At 33.2% G+C, this 27,961-nt stretch overlaps 4 protein-coding genes and 1 non-coding gene across 5 annotated transcripts; 1 reads left to right on the top strand and 4 right to left on the bottom strand.

Annotated features, from left to right (window-relative positions):
- Positions 1-689: 689 nt before the first annotated feature.
- Positions 690-762, bottom strand: TRNAR-CCU. The gene has a single exon. It is a non-coding gene; the product is annotated as a tRNA-Arg (tRNA).
- A 9,440-nt stretch (positions 763-10,202) lies between these two features.
- Positions 10,203-16,696, top strand: LOC120164738. The gene is made up of 10 exons (XM_039174403.1): positions 10,203-10,522; positions 10,603-10,670; positions 10,767-10,828; positions 10,942-11,091; positions 11,362-11,538; positions 12,284-12,496; positions 12,978-14,638; positions 15,132-15,194; positions 15,289-15,358; positions 15,901-16,696. Exons 1-10 carry the CDS (start codon positions 10,317-10,319, stop codon positions 16,576-16,578), a joined length of 3,348 nt encoding a protein of 1,115 aa, XP_039030334.1. The 5' UTR covers positions 10,203-10,316; the 3' UTR covers positions 16,579-16,696.
- A 3,678-nt stretch (positions 16,697-20,374) lies between these two features.
- LOC120164740 (heptahelical transmembrane protein 1-like) lies at positions 20,375-21,537 on the bottom strand. The gene is made up of 3 exons (XM_039174405.1): positions 21,451-21,537; positions 21,213-21,270; positions 20,375-21,166 (listed from the first exon to the last, which is right to left on the bottom strand). Exons 1-3 carry the CDS (start codon positions 21,516-21,518, stop codon positions 20,507-20,509), a joined length of 786 nt encoding a protein of 261 aa, XP_039030336.1. The 5' UTR covers positions 21,519-21,537; the 3' UTR covers positions 20,375-20,506.
- A 2,411-nt stretch (positions 21,538-23,948) lies between these two features.
- Positions 23,949-25,501, bottom strand: LOC120164670 (40S ribosomal protein S11-like). The gene is made up of 6 exons (XM_039174333.1): positions 25,446-25,501; positions 25,312-25,352; positions 25,138-25,238; positions 24,485-24,629; positions 24,318-24,407; positions 23,949-24,205 (listed from the first exon to the last, which is right to left on the bottom strand). The coding sequence occupies exons 1-6, from the start codon at positions 25,455-25,457 to the stop codon at positions 24,115-24,117; spliced, it is 480 nt and encodes a 159-aa protein (XP_039030264.1). The 5' UTR covers positions 25,458-25,501; the 3' UTR covers positions 23,949-24,114.
- A 1,636-nt stretch (positions 25,502-27,137) lies between these two features.
- LOC120164774 lies at positions 27,138-27,473 on the bottom strand. The gene has a single exon (XM_039174437.1). It carries the CDS (start codon positions 27,471-27,473, stop codon positions 27,138-27,140), a length of 336 nt encoding a protein of 111 aa, XP_039030368.1.
- Between the last annotated feature and the right edge of the window lie 488 nt (positions 27,474-27,961).

A 27,961-nucleotide genomic window follows, 5' to 3' on the forward strand; every position in this document is an offset into this window, starting at 1 on the left:
TCTCCATCCGTGATATGAACTTCTCAAGTAATCCAAAAGCCTGAAACAAAAAATTGGAAACTCCCAACTTACAAATGATATACCATACCCCCTTCATGATGTCCTCAGCCAATAATATATTTTCGGAAGTGCTTCTGCCAGGTATGAATGCAGACTGGTTTAGGTTGATGCACTGCAGAAATTGAAGTACTCTATTGACCATAATTCGAGTAATACATTTATAAACTACTGTTGTACCTCTTCAGGATTTTTTTTCCCCGGAAGTCGCATTTCCGTTTCCATACGAGTGTCGAGGATTTTGGAGCTTTTTTGAAGTGTCCAAAACTTCATATTTTCTGAATAGCTATAGCATCTTGCCATGACCATCGATAGGCTCACATGAACTACAATTCATTATTTCACAGTTAAACCTATTTGGTTTGTCAACCTACAAGTATTCAACATCATTCTAATTCTAACACCGGCACTAAGAAAAAGGGATTCTTGAAGTGTCTCTCTTTGATCTCACTATTCTTCATCTTCTATAGTTCATTGTTCTCCATCTCCTTCAGTGAACCGCTAATTATAATTTTCGTAATCTTTAATGTATTCTGGACTAACTTTTTCAGGCAGTAAAGTCGCAATAAAATCCATTACCACAATCTTCCAAGCGTCTTTAGGAAGTGTGCAGTGTAAATAAAAAACATAACCGCGCCAGATAGGGGTCGAACCTACGACCTTCTGCTTAGGAAACAGACGCTCTATCCACTGACCTACAAGCGCCACCGTGGCAATTTTATATAACATTAATATTAGTATATTATATAACAAATTATTACGTTTATCATGCAAAACCACCTGCTCTTACGTTAGTGTCTTATGTTTCATGCTGTGAGCTCAGGTCCGAAACGTGTGTGCTAATAATATTCGTTAAAGAGCAGAGTATTAAGTTTGTCTGGATCATCTGATCCGATCATTGGATAATAAAACATATTCTCTTTGATTTGATAAGACTAATTTGAATTCGAATTCCTTTTCTTTAAATAACATGTTGCAAGTATAAGGGAGTATATGTTCAAAGATAATTCTCAATTTTTCAACATTGAACGCTCACACCCTTGATATCTATGATGCTCGAACCCGAATCCTCAAGAATAATAATAATAATTCCTTTATCACGGAAGTCAATTGGTTCGTGCTGAATTTGAGCTCCTTCGAATATGAGATTTTGTAGATAAAGTTAAAACTCAACCGAAACCGAAGCTCAAATTTCATTACCTAAGATCACACGAATCATATAGTCGAAATTCTAGCCCGTGCCACTTGTCTCACGAAGAGCATCTCAATTTGCCAATCAGTGCTTTAAATATGGATCCAGCTCCCATGGGCAGCACCATTCACCACATTTTTTTCCTGTTCCGACAAAGTGATCACGCTGGTTTCTCCATGGCTTGGTGTTTTCCCAGGACTTTAGAGATTGTCGTTTCGGAACAAAACAATGACTCATCAAAATATCATGGAACAGTTGAAGATTATGGACAAAAAGATCACTGTTTTCACCAGTTGATTGGAAATAAAACAGGGTATGAAAGGAGTAATGTGACCCACCAAAGATGAGAATTTGATCGTATGGTTCAAACAGGAGGATTATATATATACCAAACAAAAACAAGTTGATTTTTTTCCCATTTGTGAAAAAGAAAGGGTTTGTGTTGAATTTTGTGTAATGGATTATGGTCCATGCACTCGAGATACTCTGGGTTTTTCCCAGCTCTGAAAATGCATGCTTCACACTCAAACTCCAACTTCATCTCTCTCTGTATGGTTGTCCCCCTTCTTTTTTTCATTTTTTTAATAATTTAATATTTGTATTTTGTAATTTTAATTAATTTATTAATCTAGTGTGCTTACAAGTAGTTGTATTTGTTTTAAAGATTTGCGATCAATATCGGATTCATAAATTTAAGAACGGGTCCAAAATTTTAATTTTTTTTCAAAAAATAATGGGTATGCAATTTTTTATGTTTTTTTATCTTTTTTTCTTTAACACTTTAAATTAAATTTAACATTTTTTTCAAAATAATGAGATGCACTTGGTTCTTATGGGAGAAATTATTAGATGGATTCTGCTCACCACGTCATCTATGGTCCCAACTAATAACATTTTTCCATTTCATTTTTTTCCAATGTGAATCTTCACTTCTTTATTACGTATAAATAATGAGTGAACATTCATTTGAAAGTTATTTTAAAATTAATAGATGTGATTCACTGGGACCATGGATGACATGATGAACCAAGTTCATGAAATAATTTCTCCTTAGGGGCTTCAGTGCGTTCGCCCATGTTCTCGATCATTTGATAATGAATGCTTAAATACTTCTGTAGTCTCTGATGATTGAACAAGAAACTTCTAGAAATAACAATCGTTTCTTTAATCACATATAGTTTGATTTCTATTTAAAATAATTACTATTGAATAAAAATGATTAATATGCATTATTAACTCGACACATTAACATATAATTTTTAGGGTAAACTACTCAGTTGACCACTTAACTATTTAGTCCTTTTACTTTTGTAATCGATCTTTTAATTTTATCAAGCACACTATTTAACTATTTAATTGTTTCAATCAAACCAATAACCGTTATCATTGACGGAAATGATGACGTGGCCATTAAAAGCCACTACTTATTTGACCACTTCACTATTTAATTGTTTCAATTAAGCCACATAACTATAATTATGTCAATTTCTTTTAATTGTTATGTCATCATTTCTATCAATAATTAACGAATAATAATTTGATTGAAACAATTAAATAATTAAATGATATGATTGATAAAACTAAAAAATCGATAGTAAAAATAAAATGATAAATAGTTTATCCAAAGTTTTATTTCTCACTGAAACTATTGTGCATGTGAGGGAAAATATAAAGAAAAATATCTAAGAGACAAGTCAATGATTGATAATTGAAAAGACACCATTAGCCTTGATGGGATCAAATCAATGCATGAAGAACCGTAAAGATCAAAGAGGATAGAAGGGGAATCCTCCAAAATTTAACCCATGAACGACAGCTCACCTATAAGGCCAGAAAATACCCACTGACGGAGGCTCAACCACGGTCCCTAAGAATGGGCATAGGACCGAATCCAACGAGTTATTACCTAACTCGATCATCAGATTTTTTTTTAAAAAATTAGATTCAGATTAAATTTGAGTGTAGATTAAAAAATATCTGATACAGGTTGACCCTAAAAAAATTAAATTACTTTTTATAATTTCAAATAATTACAATAACACTCTTTATATATTATTATTTTTAATTAAATCTCTATTTTTATTGAATAAAAATAATATTTTTATAAATATATTTATTTTAGATCGACCGGATCAAGTCCGGCTCGAATTTTATTTAAAAAAATTGAGTTAAGTAAAGTTAACCCTAAACTCATACCAAAATTGGATCGAATGAAATTATTCCTAAACTAGATTTGAGACAAATTAATCAAAATTTTAATCCGACACGACTCATGCCCCTCCCTAATCCCACCAACATCTCGGGTCGGAGCTTATTTACAAAAATAAATGGAATCTTTGGGGGTTGTCTCAGGAAAGTCGGATTAATATACAGTTAATATACGGCGTTACCGGATATATTAAAATATATTTGACAAATTTGGTTTAGCGCTATCGGAAATATCGAGTAATAATAATGTAATAGGTGGAAATCATGAAGAAATATTAAAAAATTTGGCAACCGACAAACTTAGCTTGTCGGTTTGTGTCGATACTTTATAAAAATATATTGATCTATAACAATATAACAGATAAAAAAATGACAAAACCGGTCTATAAATGACAAAACAGGTAAAGCGCTACCGGATATATTGAAAGTGTTGATACTTTATAAAAATGTATCGATCCATAACAATATAACAGGTAAAAAAAAATGACAAAACCGGTCTATAAATGACAAAACATGTAAAGCGCTACCAGATATATTGAAAGTGTCGATACTTTATAAAAATGTATTGATCCATAACAATATAACAGGTAAAAAAATGACAAACCCGGTCTATAAATGACAAAACAGGTAAAGCGCTACTAGATATATTGAAAGTGTCGATATTTTATAAAAATGTATCGATCCATAATAATATAACAGGTAAACAAATGATAAAACCGGTCTATAAATGACAAAACAAGTATAGCGCTACCGGATATGTTGATAGTGTTGATACTTTATTATAAATATTGACACTTTTGAATTTAAAAGAGAATAAGTTATAGTGCTAATAAAGTGTCGATACTTTATAAAAATGTATCGATCCATAACAATATAACAGGTAAAAATATGACAAAACCGATCTCGAAATGACAAAACCGGTAAACAGCTACCGGATTTGTTGAAAGTGTCGATACTTTATTATAAGTATCGACACTTTTGGAATTTAAAAGAAAAGAAGTTATAGCACAAATAAAGTGTCGTTACTTTATAAAAATGTATCGATTCATAATAATATAATAGGTAAAAATATGTCAAAATCGGTCTCGAAATGACAAAACCGGTAGTAAAAAAGTGTGCTTGTGTGGTCATTTTTAATTTAGAATTTTCATTTTTTAATACAAAAAGTTAAATATTTTAAGCAAAACCCATTAAGAAAAAAATAAAAACTTTGCAGTTACAAAAGAATAACATTGGGAAACCCACCATGTTATCAGTTTTTCAAAGAACAAAAACCCATAAACAGGTAAATTTACAATGTAACCGGTAAAAATATATTGGTTAATTAGTAAATAGGTTAACATTATGTATCGACATTCTTTAAATATGTGTCGATACTTTTTCCCCAAAATAAAAGCACAACGAGGTGCACGCATAAAGTGTCGATACATTTAAAATTGTATCAATCCCAAAAACATCAAAACCGATAATTATAATGTAATAGGTAAATTTGTAATGTTACCAATTTACCGTGCGACTTTGTCGGACGCTTTCTATCTGTATCCTTTTGCTAACTTCATGGAGTGTTCAACCGTAGAAAAATAGATAAATACTATTTTAATTATAGAATATTATTTTATTGATTCTTTTGATCATTAAAATTTTTAAAATAATTTATTAACTGTAAAATATTATTTTATTGAATATTTTGATTATTAAAAATTATAAAGTAATAATCTGATTATTTATTAGGTTATAAATTCATATTTTTTTTATTTATTATTCCTTGAATTAACGAGATGAAATATTAATCTCTTAAATATCATTAAAGACTTAAGTTTTAACTATGAATAAATAAATAAAAATAAAATTTTATGAGAAATATTTATAATACGCAATGCATAGTATCAATCAATAAATTAAATATTAATAATTATAAAATATATTATATAATCTACTTAATTTGAAACCTCAATATTTGCAATTTAATTGAAAAGACGTGGAGTTCCCGAACAAGTGGAGCGACAAAAGGTCAGAGTGGCACGTAAGGGGAGGGGGACAATCGCATGGAAATGCATGCACTGAGCTGTCACGTTATCATTGACGCTACCTATCTAATTGTTCCAACAACACAGAAATCGAAAAACATGCCATGCCCGACACTATTCAAGCTCTTTTGTCCGTCCGATTTAACCCACGACTTCGTCTTCCTCCTCATTTCCCCCGTTACTTGTCTGTTTCTTTCCAATTTATTCTTGGGTAAATTATGTGTTTAGTACTTAAATGATCAGTTTTATTTCTTTTTAATATTTAAACTTTTAATTTTTTTTCAAAATATACGTAAAGTTTAATTTGTTTCATTTTAGTACCCGTTAAAAAATTAACATTAAGTTTTGAATTTTTTTGAAAGCTTAAGCACTAAAACAGACCAAAACCAATAGTTGAGGTATTAAACGCATTAAATTTTTAACGGTGGGGTACTAAAATAAAACAAAAACTAAATATTAGACATGCTTGTAAAAAAAGTTAAAAGTTTATACACTAAAACGAATTAAAGACGAGCTCCTTGTTTGCATCAAAGAACTAGTAGGTATTAAGCTTAGAGGGAAAAGAATCAATAGGAATGATAGAGTTAATTCTCACCTTTGTATTACATGGGGGATTGACTAACCGATCTGTTTATTTTTGTATGTAGTATAACAACCCGAATATTTACAAAATAATATTAATTGAAATTGGAGGTAAATTGTGAAAATGGGTGAAATTAAGTGAATAAATTAAAATTTATGAAAACTTGTATGCCATTTTCGAAGTAAAGGAAATTCAAGGACCAAGCCCTGATTTTTCCCTAAAACTATCGGTAGGCTTTGATGATTTAAGCGTGATTTCTGATTTACAATCATAAATCACAAATGCAATTCCTTAAACTTTCTTCCTCTCACACCTCCACTTTCAAGTCCTATTCCGACGTCGTTTGACATCTGATCGTCAAATTGAAACCACCATCGTGTTCATTATCGAGTTAGGAACAATTCCCTTAAATTAATTGAAGCGAAACGCTGCCAAACGCCAGGAATTTCAAGTCAAAGCATCGACGTTTTTTTAGCTCTATCGTAGGGAAAATCTTAAATTCATCGCCGATCGTTGCTCCGTTTACGACACCTCCAGCACCATCGTGTTCCTTGTGTCGTTGCGGGTCCGCCTGTGTCAATCTTGTCCGCCGTCGACGGTGGCGCGTGAGGAGGTGGAGCAGTCAAAGATTCGGTCGATTTGAAATCGAGCTCTCCGCCGTTTAAAAATTTGAACCGGTCGTTGTAAGTATCTCGAAATCACTCAAAATAATTTTTAGAAAATTTTCCGGGATTTTTAGGGCCCCGGAGGACGCCTCACGTTCCACACGCGCCGCCGCAAGGAGAGTGGCTGCTGGAAACCGGTTCTGACCGGTTTCGACCGGTTCGAACCGGTTTGACCGGTCTAACCCGACCCGACCGTTGACCGTTGACCGTTGACTTTCTTTGACCAAAACCTAAAATGGCTTTGACTGAGCATTAAACGACCGTTAATCTTTTTCGAGTATACCTATCCTGATAGTTTTCGACGTGCCGAATCCGTTTCCGCTGTCCGTTTCATCAAATTCGAACCCGAAGGCCTTCAAATTGACGGTCAAAGTGGTTGACTTTGACTTTGACCAAGAATCTGAATTTTCGGAAAGTCATACTTTATGTTTTTCGACGTCCTAATTCTGATTCCGTAATCCGTTTGGCCAAATTCGGACTCGAAATACCCCAAATTGATAGTCAAACCCGAAAAATGCTTAGATACTTAAGAATTCTAGTTTTGAACAATTAAATAAGATTTGGGGCTGATCAATCATTATTGTTTGAAGGTACAAGAGACTCTCCGAATCGTTCGACAGCTCGACCCAGTTCTTTTAGATCAATTAAACCACGTGTGCCAGTATTCACCCGTAATACCGTAAATTTTATGATTTTAGGGATCTATTTATATTACTCATAAGTAATATAGTGTTATTGTTAAATAGGTTCGAAAATTGTAGCAGAGCGTGGTGAAACTAGAAATCAGTAGATTTGCTATTTGAACCTATTATCGAGGCGTGTTCCCTACTTATTACTGAACTGTTTCATTGGTTTTAATATGTGGTACACCGAATTTATTGGTTATTGTTTTATGGATGCACCAATTTAATGTGACAATTTATGGAATATGACTGCTATCTAATTTTTGTTTTGAAATGGTATATGATTACCATGTTTTTGGATTTATGGAATTTATGTCACGGTGCAATTGAATTTTGGAATTGAATTACGATGGAATAGCTCTGATCAAGCTAAATGGGCCTAATGTGACTCTTGAGGTCCCCAAGATGTTTCATTAGGTCGGCTTTCATTTGCTGTGTGCTTAGGGTAAGCTATATGGACTTATTGACTTGGGCTTAAGGATACAAGCTTCATAGCCTATCCTTAAGTCGGCTTTCTTTTTTTCTATGTGCATAAAGTAAACTGTATGGAAAATAATTTTGGGAACTACTGATGGTGTACCAGAAAAGGGTTTAAACTATGATTTTCAAAAGTTAAACTTTTTTACGAATTTGTGAGATTTACTGGACTATGATTTGTACATATTGTGATTTTATGGAAATGTTGGGACACACTGAGCCTAGCTCACCTTTCGAAAATGGTTTCCCCTTTCAGATACTGTTGGTTAGATACCTCGGTTCGAGCACTTGGAGGATCAACATATCTCTTGAAGTAAATCAGATTGTAATGTTTTTTTTATTTTGCAAGTTGACTTTATTTTAGTGACATGGACCTTATTTTAAAATATCGTATTTTATAATGATGACTCTTTTGCTATTACTATTCGGTTTATTGTGATTTTGAATTTGAAAACATGTTTTAAATTAATTTATTACTTATTGGTATTATATTTACGAGTTGGATTTTGATAGTATAATTTGTTTATAATTTCATGTTATTTATAATGTGATTTTATATTGATGGAATAACGGTTTCGAAAATGTCTTTAATAATCATAATGTGATCCACTAGACTTAGTCGAAACGCATAGGCCGGGTCAAGGGGGTTACATGTAGAATGTATATATTGTATTGAGATCGATATTTTTTTGTAGCAGACCCTACTTCCTTGGGTAATAAAGATGAATTATCCAAAAAAACGAATTAAAATTGACAGTTTAGATACCAAATAAATAATTGACCCTTTATTCTTTTATAGTATACTAAAACCATTTTACATGTTAGGGTTGCCTTGCAAAAGAGTCTTCGAATAAGTTTCTCAACGAGTTTTCTTAACGCAAAAATAATATAATTAAATCATTTATTATACAGGGTATCAAATTGACATAAATTTTGACAGGTAATGTCTCATTTTTATTTATAATAATAATATAATTATAAGTTTTTTTAAATAATTTAGTTCGAGTTAAATTGAAATCTATAAAATGACTAAAATCATTTTGAATTTATAATAATTTTTTTAATTCGATCTAAGATAATAATATAATATAATTATATATTTGTATAGATAATTGATATAAGATATGTTTATCTACAATTTTTTAGTTAACCCTATATTTTTCCAAATAAAAATAATATTTTGTAATATTTGAGTTGGATTTACGATTTGAGTGGAGGAGATATAAATGATTCTTAAGTTATATCGATTAAAAACTTGATACCACTCGACCTGTTGCCACCCTTGGACAGGACATTAAATTAGGCATGTAAACGAAACGAACGCACACGAACGGATGTATGTTCATGTTCGTTCATTTAATAAATAAACGAACATAAACGAAAACGAACATAAACGAACAAATTTTTTTGTTCATGTTCGTTCATTAATGAATATAGTTTATTCATGTTCGTTCATTTAAATAATAAACGAACACGAACGAACGAACATAAACGAACACAACAAACGAACAACAAAAACACAAAAGAACTTATTCGAACACAACAAACGAATATAAAAAAAAGTAAACAACAAGAATAACAACTTAAAATTAATTAATATAACATGTAACTTTATAGTTAATTTATTAGAATACGACAAAAACATACATAAATCATAAATAAGCTATATGAACATAATAAAGTCTTAAAGTTAATTTGTTCAACAAAACAATCTTTTTGAAATCCAAACAACTTCAATAATCTTCGTTACATATTCAACTTGCCCTCTGTGTCGAACATAAATGAACCAACATAAACGAACATATAATTGAACGTTCACGAACGTAAATGAACGAACAAGCCCTTTATTCATGTTCGTTCATTTAATTAAACGAACACAAAATCTTGTTCATGTTCGTTCATTTAATAAATAAACGAACATAAACGAACTTCCTGCCGCACGGTTTATGAACGGTTCGCTGAACGATCAGTTCATTTACATGCCTACATTAAATCTCTTAGAATGTTCAATTTTTTAATAGTTACATTGTGACTGGATTATATTAAATTAGGAGGATCGTGTTCATAATAAATTTTTATAGTACTCGATCTAGAATAATCGATCAACGAAACATATACAGTTGGTTATAAAAAAATAAATTTTAAGTATTTTATAAATTTATATTCTGATATTATAAGTTTAATTTCATATAAAATAAATTATGTAATATATAAAAATAAAAATAAATATTGTAAACGGGCTAATATTGGGCTTAGCTTATAGTTAAAATTCACATCCCCCAAACAGTACCTTTCCCGCCGCGCGAACGCAATACCAATTGGCGCGAAAATTGGTGCAAGCTCAAAATCCCCAAATTGCAACCTTTTAGGGTTTTTATTTTATGTTCACTTCCTTCAATTTCACAATCGACAATCGTTTTGACAATGTCGAATATCAGCGGTCAGATGGAAGAAATCAAGGCCTTAATATCATCTGATTCAAAAGCAAACCGATCGTTCGGTTATTCAACTTTTTTGCACTTCCAAGAACAGTCCAGTGACAGTCCTCCTTCAATCCAAGCCCTAATTCAAAGTTCTCGTTGTCTTCTAAATTTAATCGACTCTGATATCCACCATGAAGACGAAGAAATGTAAAAATTGATCACAATTTTCCTTTCAAGTTGATTTTTTTATTTTATTTGCTTTTATGCATTTTTTTGTTTGACTGCAGAGCTGCTCAAGCCTTGAAGTGCTTGGGATATATGATCTATCACCCTTCCCTTATCGCTGCAATTCCTGGTAATTGTTTTTAACTTTTATTTTTAAATGATTTGAAGTTTTAATTTATTGTTGATTTCTTTTGTTTTTGGCGCTGTTCTTGACTTCTTGCTGTAGCTGAAGATGTAAAGCTGCTTTTAGAGTCATTGGCTAAACTCATCACCGTTACAAAAATGAAGGTAAAATAAATTTTTATTAGAACAACGTTAGGTTCCTTTTTTTTTCTTCTCCCCTTAAACTCTTTTGTCACTTTTTGTTAGTGACTTTGAACTTGTTCATCTCTTAATGGCAGTCAGTTTGTAATTTAGGCGTGTGGTGTATATCTATGCAACAATTTGATACACCACTTTTAGCTGCTTGCTTTGATACATTGCTGCCGGCGGTTGTTCATGCCCTTGATAATCCTAGTGGCTCATTGTCAACAACGTTTGAGGCCATGCAGGTATAGTTATTTATTTGGTGGTTTGATAATCAAGTTCAGTGGTTCGCCATTGCCTCTATGCGGGGTTTTCATATTGCATTGAATTATTAGCAAATTTAATCAAGAGACTCATTTACTTTTCATTGTTTTAATATCACGGATTTGTTGGTAGTCTCTCCTTCATAGAATGTACTAAAATGATCTATGATATTTGTTGTGGTGAAAGATGTGGTGTTAAGTGTTAACTCTGAGTTTGTTGTATGTACTAATTATTTATGTTACCTGTCTTAGGCTGTGGCAAAGTTAACAGCCCAAATGAGTGAAATGATGCGAGAATCAGCACACTTATGGGCTCCTCCAATATATAGAAGACTTCTCAGCATTGATAAGAGAGAGCGAGATATGTCAGAGAGGTGTCTTTTGAAAATTAAGTCTACAATACTTCCTGCTCCAATAAGTCTTTCAAAGGTACATGTAACTGGTATTGTGCTCTTGACATTTTTACTGCATTTCTCCCCTTTCCTTTTTAAATGTTTCCCTATTTATTCAAAGAGTGCATATAACTTGCTGTGCGTGATGCACGAAAAGTTTTACCCATATATATCTTGGTATGTTTTTTCCCTCAGACTTATTAATAGGTTAGACTAATTGCATGCTTCAGGTTTATTATTATTTTGTTTTCTTATCATGACCCGTTTCTATTTTCCAAAGTGAATACAGAGTGTGCTTTTATGATAGGGTACATGTAACTGGTATTGTGCTCTTGACATTTTTACTGCATTTCTCCCCTTTCCTTTTTAAATGTTTCCCTATTTATTCAAAGAGTGCATATAACTTGCTGTGCGTGATGGCACGAAAAGTTTTACCCATATATATCTTGGTATGTTTTTTTCCCTCAGACTTATTAACATAGGTTAGACTAATTGCATGCTTCAGGTTTATTATTATTTTTGTTTTCTTTATCATGACCCGTTTCTATTTTCCAAAGTGAATACATGGAGTGTGCTTTTATGATAGAAACTGCACTTTAGTTTGCACTTAAACTGCATTTTGCAAGGGCAAACACAAATCTGTTTGTTAAGCTCCTCAGAATTTAATCACTTTCCTCCAGTTTCATAATATAATATCATAAAGCTTATCTCAAGGTGGTTTGCAATATTGCTTGATTAATTCTATAATCTCAGATCACTCGTGCTTCATCTTTCTCAAACAGGCTATTATTGAAGACATGAGGAAAAATTTGCTGATGGGGATGAAGGACTTGTTAGACAAGGGTATGAAAGTTCAAACTGTCCAGGCATGGGGGTGGTTTATCAGCTTCCTAGGATCTGGTGCCTTGAAGAACAGACATCTAGTAAATGATATGTTGAAGGTTCTTGAGCAAACATTTTCAGATCACAACCCACAAGTCCAGATTGCTTCTCTGGTATTACTGATAAAATTTTAGTTTATTTTTTTTCTTTGGAAAACATTTTATTCAATAAATAGGGGAGTACAAAAGCAGAACAAGAAATTCTATTCAGCCAAATGAATTATCCTATCTATTTGACAATCTCTTGTACAAAGCCATATAATTCAAATAAGAACGCATGTCTTTTCTTGGTTTGTTGTTTCACAAGTCAGCTTTGCTATCATATGATATAGACAGATACAAATTCCTTCATGGATAATTAAATAAGAAAAATCTTGGACATAGTTCATCTAGAGATCAGGAAGGTCTAACTACAGGATCCAACAACTAAACAATACATGCACAGAAAATTGTTTAGCATAACCCTATATGTTGGCTCCTCTGTGACAAACAGCTTTATTTATTATCTTTTTACTGATGGCTTTTAATAATTTGTTTTGGAAGTATACATAGCTTGTTGAACATCTTCCTTAAAATGGTTGTCTTAATTTTGCAGGTTGCCTGGCAAGGTCTTATTGATGCCCTGGTTCACCCTCAAATACTGTCCTGCAAAAGGAATGCAAGTCAACGGTTACAAACATCCTCAGGAAAAAGCAGTGAATTGATGTTAAATGGATTTTCAAAAAGCTTAAAGCTCACAATGATACCTCTAATAGGAATCATTTCAAGTAAATGTGATATATCTGTTCTCTCATCCTGCCTAAACACATGGTGTTATCTCCTACATAAGCTTGATACATCCATCAACTCTCCATCAGTAATTAAAGTGGTATTGGATCCTATGTTTCAAGAAATTTTAAAGATGGGCCCAGATAGTAAAAGTATCCAGCTATGGAATTTTTGCCTTGATTTGCTTGAAGATTGTATATCAGCGAAGTGTTCAGATTTGATCTCTGATCCAAAGGACCAGGTAAACCTTCGTCTTTCTGCTAGAATCATAATTCCCGGGTTTGGAAGGTACTCATGGAAGCAATATCCTATTAAATGGTTGCCTTGGGATCTTAATCAGTTGGACTTCCACCTAAAGATGATTGCTATTATCATTACTCATGTGGCAACAGCAACAGTTTCCCCAGAATGCAAAAAAACGGCACGTGATGCAGCTGTCAGGATATTTAGATCTGTTTTAAAGGGAGTGCAAATGGAGTTTAGAAACCCATTAAATAATTATGATAACATTATGTTCTGTTTGAATAGAATATTTAGTTTCACAAAGAAAGTAGGTGAAGATGCTAGTTCAGAAGGTGTTGGTGATTTGTTTAATACTTCCCTTTCTTTAATAGAGGCTGCTGTGGATGAGTTAGAACCTTCTATTATGGAATCCCCTCTATACAAGGTGGCTTTAGACATCAATTATGTTGGCACTCTGGATTCAGTTAACCGTTCAAAAGTACCGCACCAGTGTTCTTTTATGGATATGGTTTCACCCATGGTTTATCTAACTGTACTCTACCTCACTTTGGTGGTTCAGTTAGCTATAAATACACCTGAGATGGAATTGATTTTACAGAGGCTTCAAAGTTTTTATAAATCTGTACTGTCTTTTGATGATCCCCTGGAAAGTTTTCTTGCTTCTGTTGGTTTATTATATGGGCACATGGGTTTTAAGTACATGGAGATATGTATGGCGATGGTGACATGTCTTAATGACTATATTAATGGTATGGAGGATCTCTCCCTGTTCAAAACAGATTCTGACAATGCATTTTATAGGGCCATCTGCCATCTCTTATCATATCCATTCATTTTGTTCTCTTGTTCTGAGAAAGATTTAGCCCTGTTGAACTCTGGTGACGCCCTGAAAGAATCTTTTGTTTTATCAGAGAGAAAACTTGAACAGGCTATTGAGATTTGGAAATCATTATATGTTTCTGTTTGTGCTGCGTTCTTTAAGTTATCCGCTACAAACACTCTTGGCGGTGATCTGTGTGCAATGTTAAATTCGTGTTTGGATGAAAATGGCAGCATATTTCGGTATAATAGCGAGCTTGGTTTATGTTACAAGGATCTGGAATTCTCTTGCATTTCTTTCACTGGCAACGTTTTGGTATGTATCTTGGAACAGAAACTGACTTCAGATACAGGCGAAAGTGGAAAAGAATGTGGTGTCTGTAATGAGTCCAGTGGCATTATCAATATTTTAGAATTTTCTTCCAGGTAAATTAAAACATTTAATACACTCATGTTCCTAAAGCCATCTTTAACCTACATGAGGCTCATATTCTGATGTCATTCGTAGTTGATTTGCTCAGAAATTGTGCTGGTCTTGAAAAAGCCCTTTTGGGAGTTTCTGTCTCATCACGATTTCTAGCCTGTTTTGCCTTTTCAAATTAAGAGTGCATCATTTTTATGGATGAAATGTTCAATATTTAGCTACTTACATAGCTGTCCTAAGCATGGAGAAGTTTCATCTGTAGGGTAACTAAAATCAGAAAGGTCTAATAATCCAACTGAACCATGATCTACACAAGAATTTAGATATGTAGTTTATCTGATATCTATCTGTGACAGCAAAAATCAAAATTGTGCTTGTTTATTCTTTAACCAAGAATGCATATTTTTCTTGTAAACTATTACCGACTAGGGTGCTTAATATTCCCCCCCCCCAATCTTATAATCTGTTGTTTCTTTGTCGCTTAATATCCTGCAGAGTCATGAAATTCTTGTACATAAACATGGCAAAGGAACCAGCGTTGGGGATTGTGAATTCAAGGTAAATATTCCTCTTGCTTATTTATGCTTCATGTTGAGATTTTTCCTTTACAAATTGTATACATGTTTATATTTCTCGTGTGGGTGGGTTTCAGGGTATTCTCTGCATTGACTCGCTTCATTTGTCGCCTTCACTCGAAGCAAGATATTCTTTCATTTTTTGAGGTCTGTATTTTGCTCTGTGTTTATCATTTAGCAGTAGCATGATGAGGAAAAACTTCATTTACGCTCTTGCATCTGATTTATACTCCCGATATATAGCTGATCAATACATTTGATCAAGTACATTAGTTAAATCGATGTAAGCTTTTTAATTCTGAAATTGAGCAGGTGTTATTTTCTTTCAAACAAAATTTGATGGAACCGTGAATGAGAACATTTCAACTATACTGCTTTAACTTTTCATTTTTCTTGCAACATCCAATGCATATTCGGAATGAAAAATGATGGTTTAAAGCCCTGGTTTTAAATGCCCGTGTTGGACACATTTATATTTGTCACTCACCCGAATCCGATTAACATGTTAATTTCAGAATGAAAAATGATGGTTTAAATCCCTGGTTTTACATCGAAGCTCTCTTGGATCGAGGGAAATTTTACTTTTTCTGACTCTCTTCTTCCCTTCCTTGGCATCACTTTGATTTCTAAATATGTTTTATGGAATTTGCATTTAGTTGTTTTAGCATTGGCTGGTTCTTATACTGCAGATAATATCCGGTTCACTGCTTCAATGGTTATCACATCAAGATATAAAGGATGAACATGTCAAGGATCAACTGGGAATCCTCTGGGCTGAGATCCTCGATTCTATACGGAGGAGTCAGCCTCTGCTAACATTCGATTCTTCTTTCCTCAAACTTCAAGCACCGCTCCTCGAGAAAACGCTGGATCATCGGAATACCTCCATTTCTGATGAGACCATTATCTTTTGGAACTCCACATATGGCAAGCAAACCAACTTGGAGTATCCCCAAAATCTGCTTCATGTTCTACACAAGTTGTCAAGAATCGGAAGAATAAGCCTCTACAATAGAAGTAAATCACTTGTAGCAAGATGCTCCACACTAGAAAACGACACCGGCACTTCCGCTGCCTCCGCCCCACGGTGTTGCAAGATCACTGCAACACAGAACAGGAGCTCGAAGCGAGTAGAGTTGACGGAGGAGGGTATGATTGCTGCAGTTAACCAAAAGGATAAGCCACCATTGAATTCGAAACGAAAAAGAGTGGAACTAACAGAGCATCAAAAAGAAGTAAGACGAGCACAGCAAGGAAGGGAGAGGGACTGCAATGGACATGGTCCCGGGATCCGAACTTATACTGGTCTCGACTTTTCGCAGGGAAACGAGGACTCGCAAGACAGTCAGGATATTCGGAAACCATGATGGAGATGTTGAGAAGATGGGCGCAATTGAATTGTAGTAACATCAATTTATCGATAATGATGTTTGTTTATGTTCATATATACATTAGAATTTGTGTTTGGATATAAATCCAAATAAATTTACTGTACGTATCATTTAGATAAGAGAAAATAATCTCAGTGACTAAAAATGCCTTCGACACGTGTAGAAGATAAACCATGATGGAGATGTTCATATAACTTCATGGTCGTGGTCGTGGTAATACGTGTCTTCGACACGTCCGCGCGAATAATATCTTTTTAGAGAAAATTCTTAAGAAACAAATGTAATACCATCAGTCGTTGCGATTTACATATTCGCATTGCGATAGTCGAAGTTCGCGTTGCGAATCTGAAAACTGATTTGCGATACCGGAGATCGCGTTACGAATTATCGATCGCATTGCGATTTAGTTGGTCATTTTGGCAAATCCAAAAAAAGTTGATTAAAATCGTATACTATAAGGCATTTTTTGTCAATGAAATTATTTTCTCTTTAGATAAAACAACATTCTCTCGATTACTAAGTCTCGCTCATTAAATTCAAAAAATATTTATTTTTCTAAATCTAATGAAAAAAAAAAGGAAATAAAAAATCTTATCTCTGTTTTCCCTCCCTATAAAAAGTTTCAAAATCTATTTGTGATATGATTTATTTATTTTTATAATAATCCTTAAACTAATCAAAAACTGTATGCAATAAATGTGATTAACAAACTTAACGAAGTGAGTAATAAAAATACTTCATAATTTTTCATGCAACACCAAACTATTGTCAGTTTAATCATTTTAGAATTAAAAAAAAACTTTTCTCAAATTCGGTCGCCTAGATTTTAATATTTGTTATTTCTTTTCCAATTATCTTAATAATCCAATGTGGACTTCCGTAAGTCGAATTACTATTTTGGGTAAATTACGTGTTTAATACTTAAATTATTAGTTTTGGTCAGTTTTAGTACCTATGCTTTCAATTTTTTTCAAAACCATATCAAAAGTTTAATTTTTGTTTCATTTTAGTAGCCGTCGTTAAGAACTCTAGTTTTTGTTTCATTTTAGTATCCTGCTCAAAATTTAACGTTAAATTTTGAAAAAATTGAAAGTTTAGGTTCTAAAACGGATCAAAACTGATAGTTTAAGTACTAAACGCATCAAGTTTTTAACGGTGGGTAGTAAGGTGAAATGAAAACTAAATGTTCGGTATGATTTTGAAAAAATTGAAAGCTTAGATATTAAAACATACTAAAATTGATAGTTTAGGTACTAAATGCATAATTTATCCTACCATTTTATACATTTACCTTCATGGTGCGTTTGGTTCACGGAATGTAAGATTACCAGTGTGAATAAAAGATTACTAGGGAATAGGATTACTGGGAATGTTGTATTTTGTGTTTGGTTGGTTTAGCAGGAATGTAAGATTACCGTGTTTGGTTAAAAGAATAAAATATTATTAGAATGTATATTTGACCAAATTGTCCTTATTATATATTTGTATAATATTACAAATTGTAAAATATTTATATATTTTCTTTAAAAAATTAAATTCATAATATTTATATATTTTTTTTACAAAATTAAAAATATAAAAAATGGTTAATGAAAGGGTAAATTTTTTTAACCCCTGAACTTCATATAAAATTTTAATTATAGATTTTTTTTTGTAAATCTAAAATAATTTAAGGATAAATTTGTAATTTAACATTCGTAAAAATTTTATTATTTAATGATAGAAGAATGATATTTTTGAAAAAAAAATAAAAATTTAAGGGTATTTTAGTCCAAAATGCCGGTAATGTTATAATACCTAAGAGAATGGAAGTAATGACATTCCCGGTAACATACCTAAAAAATCTACTATTGGTAATAAAATATTACCCGGGAATGAGATTCCCAACCAACCAAATATGAAAATGTAAGATTCTCATCCTATGAGAATCACACAATCCTTGAACCAAACACCACCATCATATTTTAGAAAATGTGCTTACTGCCAGTTGCTTCACTGTAGTGGATTTGACATCTATTATGATTTTGCCCTTTCTGCTGGCGCGGTCTTAAGTTTTTTATTATTATTGGCAAATGGATGATTCAACGGCTTCTTTTTAATGTTGCAATGACGGATAACTTGTTTAGGTAATTAAAAAAATCGTTATTGTTGTTAGAAGTAATGAGTTCGAGCATCAACGATTATTGTCAAATGGTTCAACGTATTTAAAATAGATATTATTTTATAATCACTTTAATAAAAAAAATGTTTCAATGGCAAGAGTTTCTTCGTGATTGTGAACTTAACAGATGCTATCATAATAATTACGAGAATCGTAATTATAATTACAGTCGCGAACCGCTATTTAAATTCCTTTGAGATCTTGTTTGCAAGGTGATAGGCATTAGAAAGCCCACCTGATTGAAGATCTCTTCAGTTTCTCTTATTTTTAGCCATTTTTTTCCTCATTACAAGTAAGAAATGGGCAGTATCAAACTCTCTACTTCTCAATATTTGAGTATTCAACAATAGACATGGACCATAACAGAGTCATGCATACTGGCAACACAAACTGCATGTTTTGTATAAACGACTTTCTTTTTTCCTTTGGTTGGCTCAGAAGAGTTTCGAGGAGCTTGCTCGTGCAACTGGGGAACAGGCGGAGTCCGGTAGCCATGTTGGAAATGTTTTCGTCACCGGATATTGGTGGACAGAACTTATGAAGGTCTGCAGGTCTTACATCAGCAAATGATCTTTCCAGGACCGTAATGGATAGATCTACCTCCGGTATTGATCCGAAGCTCGAGTTGCAACTTTACAAGGTTCGATTTCTGCTTCTAACTAGAAATGTAAATCTTGCAAAGCGTGAAGTCAAGCATGCCATGAATGCTGCTCGAGGGAGAGATTCATCTGTGGCGCTCCTATTGAAGGCCCGGCTTGAGTATGCTCGTGGACACCATAAAAAAGCCATCAAGTTGCTGATGGTATCAAGTAACCGGACAGATGCAGCGACGTCGAGCATATTTTACGAAAATCTTTCTTGGCTGCAATCACTATCAACTTGGGAAGTATAATACCTCTTCAGTGTTCTTTTCCAAGGCGCTTAGTACTTGTTCATACCTTCTGAAGGAGAAGCCTCCAAAACTATTAACATTCTCACAGGATAAATCTCCCCAGATAATTGCACTACCTGGCCTGTGGCAAACCCGGGGAAATAACGTCGAATCGCCATTCGGTCAAGAGGACCGTGAGCAATGGCGAATGGAGAAACCTGTCGATTGTGAAGAACCAAACGCAGGAGCTGCCGGGAACCCTTCCCCTTAGGGCTCACAGGAATCCATGTTTCTTAAGCCAGAAAAGGCACGCAGAATGCTTTACTCGAATCTTGCCGCCTTGTACGCCATACAAGGCGAATTCGATTGCGCCCACCAGTTCGCCGCACAAGCATTGTCCCTGGTATCCAGCACTAGTGAAGCCACCGTGACTTCGATTTACATCGATCTCGTGCTCGTTAAGTCGCAGGAAGCTCTGTCCAAGTTAGAACATTGTAGGTCAGCAATTGCTAGTTAGCAGGTAGGCCAGCAATCGTTTCAGAGGATTTGTATCATATAGCATAGTTCAGTTTAACGGGTGGTCGGTTGAACCGGCAATGACGGAACCGATGAGGAGGTAAGTTTAGCTACGGCGATGTAACGTCTCAATAATCGAGTAGAATTCTCGGTATGAATTCATTTCACGTCAATGGATTAGATATAAACCCTAATGAAATCATAAAATGAGATTAACAAATATATTTGAGTGAAGAAAGCTCTTCTTCAACTTGCCTCAATTCACTAACGAATGAAACAATTAAGAAAAAGAATACATAAATTTCAAGTACAGTTCTTCGAATATATTGCATGAAGCTGCTATGAATGAAGATCATTCAACAGCTATGGCGATCGAGCCAGTCCGGGAATACAAGAGAAGCGCCATAATGAGCCAATGCACCCATCACTACCAGGATGTGGAATATTTGGTGGCTGTGGCCGGCTAAGTCGAACCATCCCGGCTTGAACCGCTCCGGGATTCGGCTAATGTAGAACAGGGTCCCCGTCAAATAGAACATAGCCATGGCCAGCTCGTAAGCCAGCGTGACATTGCTGCGCGGGTTAGACCAGTTGACGACGGCGGCGTGGATACCGGGGATAATGCCAAAGAGTGCCATGGAAGAAAAGAGTAGAGCTCGGAACCCTCGGAATTTCTTGGTCGACAAGGCCGGCGATAGCAGCGTCGCGATGGTGAACAAGCCTAGAACTGTGATCCCACCGAGGTAGACGAAGTGCCACTGCGGATCGCATTGAAAAATGTAATAGATCGGCGGGAAGAATGATGTGATGATCATGGCGGTGATCCCGGCATAGTCGAGCCGCAACAACGACAAGTTGAGATGGTGAGAGTGGCAAGAAAAAAGGTGGCAAATGGTGCTCGAAAGGAGGCAAAACATGGAGCCGGCTAAGAATACGTAGAACGGCCACCGCGTTACGCGCGTAACGTCTGATTCCGATTCCGGCTTCAAATCGATGAGATTATTTGATGTTGTTCTCTGCAATTATCACAACAAATATAATCAATGAATAAATGGCACTCACCATAAAGAGGTCTTGAGGATCATGAGAAACATTGAGGTCGCCACTCATAGGAAAATAACTGCGATATCAATTCAATAACATAAATTCTTGGCACATTGAAATTGGCATGCATGCACGCATACATACATACATATTAATGACTTATAAAAATTTATAGGATATATTATGTGTTTATTACCTAAATTATTAATTTTGATTCGTTTTAATACCTAAACTTCTAATTTTTTTCAAAACCAACCTGGTAAAGAATGCAATGAGATCCGACACTTGAGGGACTTCAATCAAGTGTGTCATTGTTAATCCCATAAATAGAACAAACCCTATTAAATGTCCGAAGAGTTCATAACAAAAACCAAAATCAAATTAGAATAAAAAAAGGAGTAAATTACGCATTTAGTATGTAAATTATCAGTTTAGATATTAAAACATACTAAAATTAATCATTTAGACACTAAATGTGTAGTTTAACCAAAAAAACTCAAAACCAGAAAAAATATGAAACTAAGGGCTTCAACTCACGTCCAAACATTAAGTGTTTCGTTATGCCAACGAAAGATGCTAAAGAGTGCTCCTTTGAGAGGCCAATTAGCCCTATAATAACTCAGAATAAACTCATTGTCCTTCATGTACTCCGGCAATTCCTTATACGACACCAAAGCACACGGCGTCGACGGCGGCAACCGTACTATTTTCTTCCATTTTTTCATCTTGACAGGCTCCGAAGCAGGCTTGGAATCAAGGGTCGGATCCATTTTTTTTCTTTCTTCCAAACAACAACAGCTAACAGCTAGAAGATGATGACGATGATGATCTAAAAGAGTACAAAAAGTAATTATGAGCAAAAAAAAAACCTAGAGAGAGAGAGAGAGATTTTTTTATGAAGGAGAGAAAAGTTGAATGAAGAAGAAAGCAATTGGCTTTGTGTAGGCGTAGTTTGGAGGATGGCAGATAGCTTAACTTAACTACACCAACTGTAACATTTAAGGAGGGGAGAGAAAACAATTATCATGTTCAACACACTCAAAAGCTTATCTATAACTTCTTTCATTTACTTATTCAATGCGTGAATCTAAAATTTTATGTAAGGTTGAACTTAAATTCATAAAATTTTATAGTGTGAATTTGAACTTATAAAATTTTAAGCGAATAAACTTAAATTTATAAAATTCTAGAATGATGAAAATAAATTTTTTATTAATTAATTTTTAAGGGGAAAAATAATTTTTTTTATTTTTAGTAAATAATAATTTTAATTTTTTAATAGATAATAAATTAGTCTGACAAAGTTTATATCATGTCTTTAATAACTCAAAATCAGTAATTTTATTCATAAGATTCTTAAATCACATAATTTTTTAAATATTATCTTTTTGGGTGAAGTATACAAATGATTTCCGCCTATGGGATGTTGTTTTATTAAGTACAATTACTATTAAAAGCTAAAAAATAGTACTTTAACTATAAGAAACTATTTTATTAAATTCATCGACTATTAAAAGTTATAAAATATTCACCTAATTATTTAATATGTTCTAAACTCATATTTTTCAGTTAAAAATTTGGCGAAGAAAAAAAAATGGATAGTCAAGTGATCATCTTGTAACTTTTAATAGTCGAATGACTCAACAAAGCAATCCTCTATAGTCGAGGAATTACTTTGTAGTTTTTAATAATCAAGAGACTCAATAAAATAATATCTTATAATCGAGAGATCATTTGTGTACTTTACTCTAATTTTCTCATATACTTAAATATAATCTTTTTAAACATACTCATTGAGTGATCGAATATAAGATTTGTCTTTTGACGTGTGCTCATGCTACAAATACATATCTTCAACATATATTGAACGTTTATTTTTTTTTGAAAAAAAATTCATACAATTTTTTAAAGTTGGATAAACTTTCTAATATATATATATATATAAGCAAAGAATGAATTTTAAAAATAAATAAGTATAAAATGTGAACTTATTTTATTATTAGGGAAAGAATATATTTTTATATTGGGTAAACTATACGGGTTACCACCGAACTATGATCATTAACCATTTTGACCATCAATATTTGAAAACGATCAAACATACCATCCAACCTAACTATTTAAATGATTCATTTAAGCCACTGATAGTTAATTTTTAACAGAGGTGGTGATGTGACAATTAGTCAAATAGTTTAGCCAACTATTTTAATTCAATTCAAAGGTAACACATGTCTATATATGATTGGAGGGTACTCGTGGAAAAAAATGTATAATTGGATCACTTGTTTTGATATTAAGCCTTATAAAATAGAAATATGATAACTTAAAAAGTATTGAAAACCATAAAAATGATATAAACTTAACAAACATAAATGGAGTAATCTTTAAATATATAAAACCATACAAATTATTAAAAACCCGTCAAATATTAATAAAAATAACATAAAACTATGAAAATTCATAAAATGTCATTATTATCATAAAATTCATTAGTTCTCACAAAAAATTATAAAATATAAAAATGATATAAACTTAACAAATATACATGGAGTAATCTTTGAAAATATAAAACCATAAAAATTATAATAAAAAATCAGATATTAATAAAATAATATAAAATTACGAAAATTGATAAAATATCATTAGTTCTCACAAAAATTATAAAATATAAAAAAATCATTTCATTTTTCTCATGAAATGTTTTGGTGGCAATAGTAGTTTTCAAACCAGATAACTATCATAAATTGGCTCAAGTAAACCAGAAATTCCATCCATAATATAAAAAGCAAGTGAAAGATATATTCTTCGAAAACAGATTCATACTAAGGTAACGAAAAATTCAAGGCTATTCAACACAAAGAGTAAATGAACCTAACAGTTGAGGACTTCTCAATGTCCAAAACACAATATCATTTTCTCCTTACATTCCGGTGAAGGCTTTCTTCCCACCGCCGGAAGATCCGGCCGGAATCACCTTCAAAACATTGAACCTGACGGTCTTCGACAATGGCCTGAAATTATGAGACAACACAAACAAATTACAAACAACCGAAATTGCTGAAACAGTAAGAGATTAGATTCAAATACAAATTTAATAAAAATCCTTCTGTGTAGAAATTTAACCTGCATTGCCCGATAATGACGTGATCCCCTTCCTTCACACGGAAGCAAGGAGAAATGTGTGCCGGGATATTCGAGTGGCGCTTCTCATACCTGGAAAACCCGAAAACTTTCTTCAAAAAAGATTTTAAAAACATGGTACAGATCAGAGAGATGGAGTTGGATCATGCCTTTGGTATTTCTTGATGAAATGAAGGTAATTCCGTCGAACAATGATTGTTCTCACCATCTTAGCACTATGGCAAGTACCAGCTAAGATGCGACCCCTGATGGAAACGGTGCCGGTAAACGGGCATTTCTTGTCGATGTAGGTTCCTTTAGCAAACAAATATGCAAAACATTATCAAATAACAACTAACAACCATAATCTGGGCATCAACTGAATTTCTAAAAGCATAGAAACATGTTATACAAACATACACACATATACAGGGAGGGAACTACGCAGTACTCAGAAGGTACTCCCATTTTTGTCAAATAGCATTTTAGGTCCCTAGTACTTTAATTATTGATTAAACTAAGCCCTGTCCCCCTCTAATTTTTGGGTTGAAATCTTTAAAAGGTCTATGTTCGTTTGAAATTAAGCAAGTTGGTCCCTCCCAATGTTTAATCCTAATTCGTCCGTATATACCCTCCCTACATCGGATGCTAGGCGTCAATCAAGTAAATCATAGTGAAATACATTCCCAGGTGTATTGAATTAAGCTCTAAACTGCAAGAAACAATGAATTTCTTGTACAAGAACTGACCATCCATGGTTCCAACAATATATACACATAAATCTGCACAATCATAAAGAAAATGAAACTAGAAAAAGAAATACCTTCAATAGCTTCACGAGGAGTCTTGAATCCCAAACCAATACTCTTCCAATACCTGTTCCCTCCCTTACCAGGTCTTTTACCTTTACCAGATTTCTTGGAGCTGAAAACGATAAAATCCGAATCAGAAATATAAGTAAAAAAAACTGTTTCAACGTTTTCAGTTTTGAGATTACCTTAGGAACACTTTTGGCTGCTTAAGGTACGCTCTTTCAGTCTGAAACAAACAATAAAGAATAAAAAACTTCAGAAACATGAGAGGAAAAGAAATGGGAGTAAATGAAGGGTATCATTGATCTGAGAGACGAACCTGCTCGGCCATGGTTGACGAATTCTCTCTCTCTCTCTCTCTCTCTCTCTCTCTCTCTCTCTCCCCCCCCCCCCAATGTGGCACGGCTGCAGGCGAAGACGGTGAAAATGGGAGGGTCGGGATGAGAAACCCTAAATATCTAATTGGTTGCCATTCATGAGCATCGGCTTACAAAATTGGGTCTTCAAGATATTCGGTCCAAAACTAAACCCACTATAAGGAAGAGTAGGAATTTATTATGGGCAAAATTGATCCTGATAGGTCAGTCGGATAAAAAAAAACTACCGTATTAGGCATCTTTAAAATTAATTTGGGATATACGAAGATGCTACAGTATAAGATAAGCTCGTCACGTTCACATTACGAATTTATTTAAATAATATTTTTATTTAAACTCGTTACGTTAAAATGACGAATTATAATAAAATATATTTTTATTAAATTTTGTCATGTCAGATAGATAAATTCTAATAAAAAATATAGTATATCAGAACTCATCATGTTCATATGATGAGTTCCAAATCTATAACAAATGTCGTAATTTAAAAAATAAAATATCTAATATTTTATTTGGGATAAATAATTAACCTGCATGCAGTATTGGCTAAAATTGCCGTTTATTGTGGTTATGTATATGGTTATCCGTTTAAGCTTAAAAGTTTTATAAAATAATATTTAAGGTTATCGAAAATTATTATTACTTTAAAGTTGCAGAAGATTATTTATAATCAAAATAATATATTTTATAATAATATATTATAATTTAAACTTTTAAACTAATATATTTTATAATTATTTTTATATTTTTAATATTTAAACAATATATTTAATAATATAAAAATATTAAATATAATATATATATATATATATATATATATATATATATGAGTAAAAATTAATCGGGTTAAACCAGATCATTTTTTTCACCTTAAACCCGACCATGCCCACCCAAAATTTTATATCATATAACCCATCCCGTCCCGCTCCCAGCCACAAAATTTTTTTTAAAAAGAAGTCCCTATAAAGTCAAGTTCGAATATTTTGATCGTCCCTAATTACAAATGATTCTTTTTAAACTAATCAATTTTTTTAGTGTTTTATAATATATAATGATTATTTTGTAATAGATTAATAAGTTTTATTATTAATTCATAACTTTAATGAATAGCATAAAGTACATAATAAGTAATGAGAACCAAATGAATAATTATACAAATTTATTTAAATATGATGCTCATAGTTTCATTAACAATGAACAACTAATGGTTTGATTTAAATTATTTAATAGTTTACTCGATAAAATGTATAATTCAGTGATTAAATTAGAACAACCCAATAATTTGGTGACCCTTTTGTATAGTTGAGATTAATTCTTCAAAATATATCTTTTACCTTAGATTAGATCCCTTTAATTGGAGCAGACAATACGAGGAAAATGAACAAATTTGACAGATTAAAATGGATCCAAATCTATATACCTCAGATCTGCTGTAAACACTTCATGAAATAGACGCATTTTGGAAGAGATGAGAAAATTAAATGGTGACAGATTCATTGTTCTTTTTCTTTTGCTCAAAATACAATACATTGAATCGAATTTACAGGAATGCGGTGCCTGAAAGAATTTTGATCTAATCCATCTAAATTGGAAAAAAAAAAAAAGAGAAATCAGATCTCTTATCTCCTACCCTCTCACATATTTTGATAATCATCTATGCAACAAAACCCCGTCGATGTGATTGATTCCATGTTCCTAACAGAAGAGCTTCCGATAAGAGAAGATGGAGAAGAAAACTGAGAATTGGCCATTGGTAAGGAACAATCATCCCATGTCTTTCTCTTGGTAAAAGATATAGTCCTGGAGCGGAAACAAGCGGAAGAGCAAACGCTACTACCTTTTAAGTTGTGTAAAGCGCAGCTGCAGTTGCGATGGTACGGGCGGCGCTCCACCTCCATTTCTTGCATCGATAAGCTTCCTTCGAGGACGCACCGGAGCACCGTCTCGACCGCAGCTGCTCCAGTGGCCATTTTCGATCTCTCTTCTTTCTTCTCTTTTCTCAACCTCCTTTGGTTACTCGAGAGTTTATATGTGTACGGAGAAAGATGAAGAAGAGAGGAAATGAAGGAGCTGGTTTTAGTTGTTTGGTACTTGGGTCTTTAAATGCTGAGAAAAGAAGATGGCTTATTGGGAATCAGAGAAAAGAACGGCTCGGCTTGTTAGCTTGGTTAGATTCTTAGTAACCCGGAAAAAGAGCAATTATTTGATACACTCAGTTCACTAGTCATTCATAGTTTTTGAATAAGCCTATGTTCACTCTTAGGGGGGAAATGCATATACTCCCTTGATTATGTTGATGCATTCGGTTATAATTTTAGTTTTAAATATTTATAATTTTGTAGTAATTAATTAAATTAAAAATTAAGTTAATAAAATCTATAATATGTTTTGTTTAACTAAAACAGATTCTGAAATTTATTTGCATGAAAACTTATCAAACAGTGGAAAAATAATTACA

The sequence above is a fragment of the Hibiscus syriacus genome, unplaced genomic scaffold (genome assembly GCF_006381635.1).
Source record: "Hibiscus syriacus cultivar Baekdansim isolate YM2019G1 unplaced genomic scaffold, ASM638163v2 tig00111542_pilon, whole genome shotgun sequence".
NCBI classification, from domain to species: domain Eukaryota; kingdom Viridiplantae; phylum Streptophyta; class Magnoliopsida; order Malvales; family Malvaceae; genus Hibiscus; species Hibiscus syriacus.